Source organism: Medicago sativa, chromosome 6 (genome assembly GCF_051527215.1).
Source record: "Medicago sativa cultivar Bolivia chromosome 6, Bolivia_mono, whole genome shotgun sequence".
NCBI lineage: Eukaryota > Viridiplantae > Streptophyta > Magnoliopsida > Fabales > Fabaceae > Medicago > Medicago sativa.
This window is the reverse complement of record NC_140754.1, coordinates 62,436,157-62,440,691: the sequence shown is the minus strand read 5'-3', so window position 1 is coordinate 62,440,691 and position 4,535 is coordinate 62,436,157. Positions and strand designations below refer to the sequence as shown.

The following is a 4,535-nucleotide window of genomic DNA, read 5'->3' as shown; positions in this document are numbered from 1 at the left end:
AATTGATTATCTATGGCATAGAAGAAAAACGTGTACTGATTAAAACCATAAAGTGCTATTTATACCCAAATCATACTTAATTGTGAATGACAATGGAATGTACGTTGCATCACAATTCAAACCAAAATCAATTATGTAATGAAAATATTTTATGCAAAAAGTCAAATCCATGGTCATTTGATTTATGAATAAATCAAAATCTTGCTCAAATATATTTTTAATGTCAAAACCAATTATGCAATTTTGGAAATAAATTATGACTTTTCATGCAAAAATATTTTCATATAAAATCACTTTATATGAATAAAAACATTGTGAGTGTGTGATTTATTTTCTTGAGAGCTTTTTCTACTACTTATATAAAGTCCTAATATAAATAAAAATAAAATCCAAGACTAGAAAGCTTGAATCTTCTTTTCCGCTTTTTGCATTGTTGTTCTTCTAGGACTTCATTTGTCAATCATCAAAACTAAAGTGTTCCTGTCAAGGCATATATTCACATTCTCCCCCTTTTTGATGATGACAAACATCTCTTGGAGTGATTTGCTCAATGAAAGGGTTATATCAATAATAATCAATAATAAAATATATGACAGAGATAAGCGCAGATTTAGCTCCCCCTCACTATATGCAAACAATTAAAATTCACTCCCCCTGAAACATGCAAATCACATAACTCTCCCCCTTTTGGCATTATCAAAAAGCGGGAAAGAAACAATCATGGCAAGGCATATATTCAGGAAAATTTAAAGCAAAAAATAAAAATAATTAATTAAAAAAAAAGTGAACCATTTTTCCTTTTCTTGAAATTTGCAATTTCATTTTGGAGAAGAACTTATGATAAAGTCACCATATGATGCATAACCAATATTCTTGTAATAATAGGAGAACTTCTTTATCTCTCCCCTTCATGTGATTTGAATAACATTTATAATTGTACCAATTTTTAGTTCTTGGCCTTCAAGCACACCTACAAAACAAAATCAAGTTTTGACTTTTGGTACCCAAATCATTTTGGGTCCTTGTGAGTTAGTTCTTGGCAAAGTGCCATTTGGAATCCACTTCCATTTATCATTCATATCATTGTTCTTTCTTAAATTACAAATAGAGGATGTATGACCTTCTCTTCCACAATAAAAACATTTAACAAAAGGGGAACTTGATGTTTTGTTTGGGCGAAAGAATTTTCTAAAAAGTTTTTCGTGATTTTTTGGATGATAGCCCAAACCGGCTTTATTATAGGTTCCCTTTTGATTTCCCAAAATGATGTTCAAGTTTTCTCTTCCCATTGTGAATTTAGCAAGTGTGTTTTGCAAATCCTCAATTTTATTTTTCAAAATATTGCAATCATCACACTTCAAAATATTTTCCTTTTTATTTTCACAAGAGGTACAAGAAGATACTTCACTTACAAAAACTTGTTTCTCTTTAAGAATTTCTATTTCCTTATTTAAAATATCAATTTTTGATTCAAGAGTGGAAATAGTTTTCTTAGAGGTAGAAACAATTTTTCTAAGCTTAGTTGACTCATCATTTAATTCTTTACAAATAGTAAATAACTCATCATAAGTTAAGTCATATTCAGATTCAATAGAGTTTACCTCATCTTCCTCATGATTTGCCATGAAACATGAATATGCTACTTCATTTTTCGATCCATTGGATGAGTTTCGGTCTTTGTCATCCCAAGCGATATAAGCCGTCTTTCCTTTTGTATATCTCTTTTGATTTATAGGACAATTGGATTTTATGTGACCCTTTTCACCACACTTGTAGCATTTTGGATTGAAGGAAGTTCTTTCATTGATTCTAGCTTTGAGAGCAGGGTCTTTCTTTTTCTTTTCACCTTTTTCACTATCAATGAGACGATTCAATTCAAGCTCATGTTCCTGCAATTTTCCAAACAAAGTTGCCAAAGACATAAAAGATAAATCTTTAGATTCACAAATCGCGGTCACTTTTGGTAGCCAACTTCGACTCAAGCATCTAAGAATTTTATTAATTAAATCCTCGTTATTGAAAGATTTTCCAAGAGCTCTGAGATGATTTATTATATGGATAAATCGTTTTTGCATATCTTGGATGCTTTCTCCCGATTTCATCCTAAATAATTCATACTCATGAGTCAATGTGTTCATTCGAGCCCTTTTGACCTCGGTAGTACCTTCATGGGTCAATTTAAGGGTGTCCCACATTTCCTTAGCGGTTGTACAATTTGATACACGATAGAACTCATCAATGCTTAATGAAGCGGTGATAATGTTCTTAGCTTTCAAATTATATTGAACCTTTTTCTTTTCATCTTTGGTCCAAAGGGATCTTGGTTTATTCATCACAACATTATTGACTAAATGAGTGGGAATAAATGGACCATTTTCAATAGCATCCCATATATCACAATCAACTCCCTCAATGAAAATTTTCACTCTCTCTTTCCAATAACCATACCCTTCACCATTGAAAGATGGGGGACAATTTATGGAATTGTTGTTTGAAGTCATCTTGCCTCTTGAGACGATTAGTCCTTAACAAGAGTTCAAGCTCTGATACCACTTGTTGAACACGTGACTTCAAACACACAAGAGGGGGGGTGAATTGTGTTCTTTAGAAAACGATTTAAAATAAACACTTAAAAAAAAGATTTTAACCAATTAAAATAAAGTGCTTATAAAAGGTTTAAATAAATATAAAAATAGATATGGTGAGATAAAATAAATGACAAGTAAAGTAAAAGAGATAAAGGGATGAGAGAAAAGACACAAGAAGTTTATACTAGTTCGGCCTAAAACAACAAGGCCTAGTCTAGTCCCCAAGGAAAAGCCCTTTGAGATTTTCACTGTTCAAGCTTTTAATTAGGATAAGCTGGTAACCTTTACAAATAACGAGCACTCTCCAAACAAAACAATCCTTTGTAGAAGAGTCTCTAAAACCAAGAGATATCACCTCTCTTGAAACCTTGGGATCGCACCCAATACAAATAAGAGTTACAATAATTAAATAATACACCAAATGTGTAGATATAACAAATTGAAGCACAAGAACTACAAGATAAACTATGTAGTATAAAAGAGCTCTCAAGATAATAAATTAGCAAGTGTAAAAATAATGAGAGTGATTAATAATATTTTTGACAACGTTTAGTGCAAAAATGAGTTGTTCAAATAAGCTATCACAAGACACCTATTTATAGGTAAAAATGAGAATGCAATTGTTCTAACAAAATGATAGCCGTTGGACAAAATAATTAAAACACTAGCCGTTGGACCTTAATGCAAAAATAGCCGTTATGTAATTGTCAAATATGCAATTGATTATCTATGGCATAGAAGAAAAACGTGTACTGATTAAAACCATAAAGTGCTATTTATACCCAAATCATACTTAATTGTGAATGACAATGGAATGTACGTTGCATCACAATTCAAACCAAAATCAATTATGTAATGAAAATATTTTATGCAAAAAGTCAAATCCATGGTCATTTGATTTATGAATAAATCAAAATCTTGCTCAAATATATTTTTAATGTCAAAACCAATTATGCAATTTTGGAAATAAATTATGACTTTTCATGCAAAAATATTTTCATATAAAATCACTTTATATGAATAAAAACATTGTGAGTGTGTGATTTATTTTCTTGAGAGCTTTTTCTACTACTTACATAAAGTCCTAATATAAATAAAAATAAAATCCAAGACTAGAAAGCTTGAATCTTCTTTTCCGCTTTTTGCATTGTTGTTCTTCTAGGACTTCATTTGTCAATCATCAAAACTAAAGTGTTCCTGTCAAGGCATATATTCACAGTTTGTTGTTTGATCTTGGTAGCTTGGATTTTGTGTATCTTCAGGATATTGTGAGGTGAGTTCTTAGTTAGAACCCACCCTTTGGGGCTGACTATTGATTTTAGTGAGAAAACATGGAATCCTTTGTTGGAGTAAGCCCTAATATCCAATCAATATTGATTGGGTTTGGCTTTGTATCATGATATTGATATAAATATATATTGTGAATATATATAATAATAAGGCATTTCTTTATTGATTTTGTTATGTTTCAAAATAATAAAGTCCCTAGAATAGATAGTTCATGTAATGGAATATTAAGTGTGACTTAATCATGAGATTACATTACGTAAAGAACGCTATTCTTAAACATATCCATAGTCAAGCTTTAATATGAATTGGGATAATAATAAAGCATAAAGACTATTATGTATGTAGACTGATGACCGCATCTCATGGGTCATTGATATTGAGATATTAAGTCTATACATAGGTATAAATATTAGGAGTAATATTTATACTGGATTGACCCACCGTGAGAATACTACATAGTATGTTATGAAAATGTCATAAGATATTCTCACAATGATAATAATGTATATCGCTCTTAGACCTGAAACCACTATGATCCCTAGATGTGGACTCAAGTGCTTTGTTGCCATTCTAACGTTGTCTGTAAAAGGATAACCATAACGTTGGTTGATGGGTACTTGATGAATCATGCTGAGGGACATGAGTGTCCTAGATGGG

The 4,535-nt window shown here is 31.2% G+C and overlaps 1 protein-coding gene across 1 annotated transcript; it reads right to left on the bottom strand.

Moving 5' to 3' along the window:
- Nucleotides 1-983: 983 nt before the first annotated feature.
- LOC146916165 (uncharacterized) lies at nucleotides 984-2,501 on the bottom strand. Its single transcript, XM_085721561.1, has one exon. It carries the CDS (start codon nucleotides 2,499-2,501, stop codon nucleotides 984-986), a length of 1,518 nt encoding a protein of 505 aa, XP_085577687.1.
- Nucleotides 2,502-4,535: the final 2,034 nt, after the last annotated feature.

Excerpts from the sequence above, each read along its gene's own strand:
- LOC146916165 (XM_085721561.1), bottom strand. The coding sequence starts at position 2,501 with ATGACTTCAAACAACAATTCCATAAATTGTCCCCCATCTTTCAATGGT.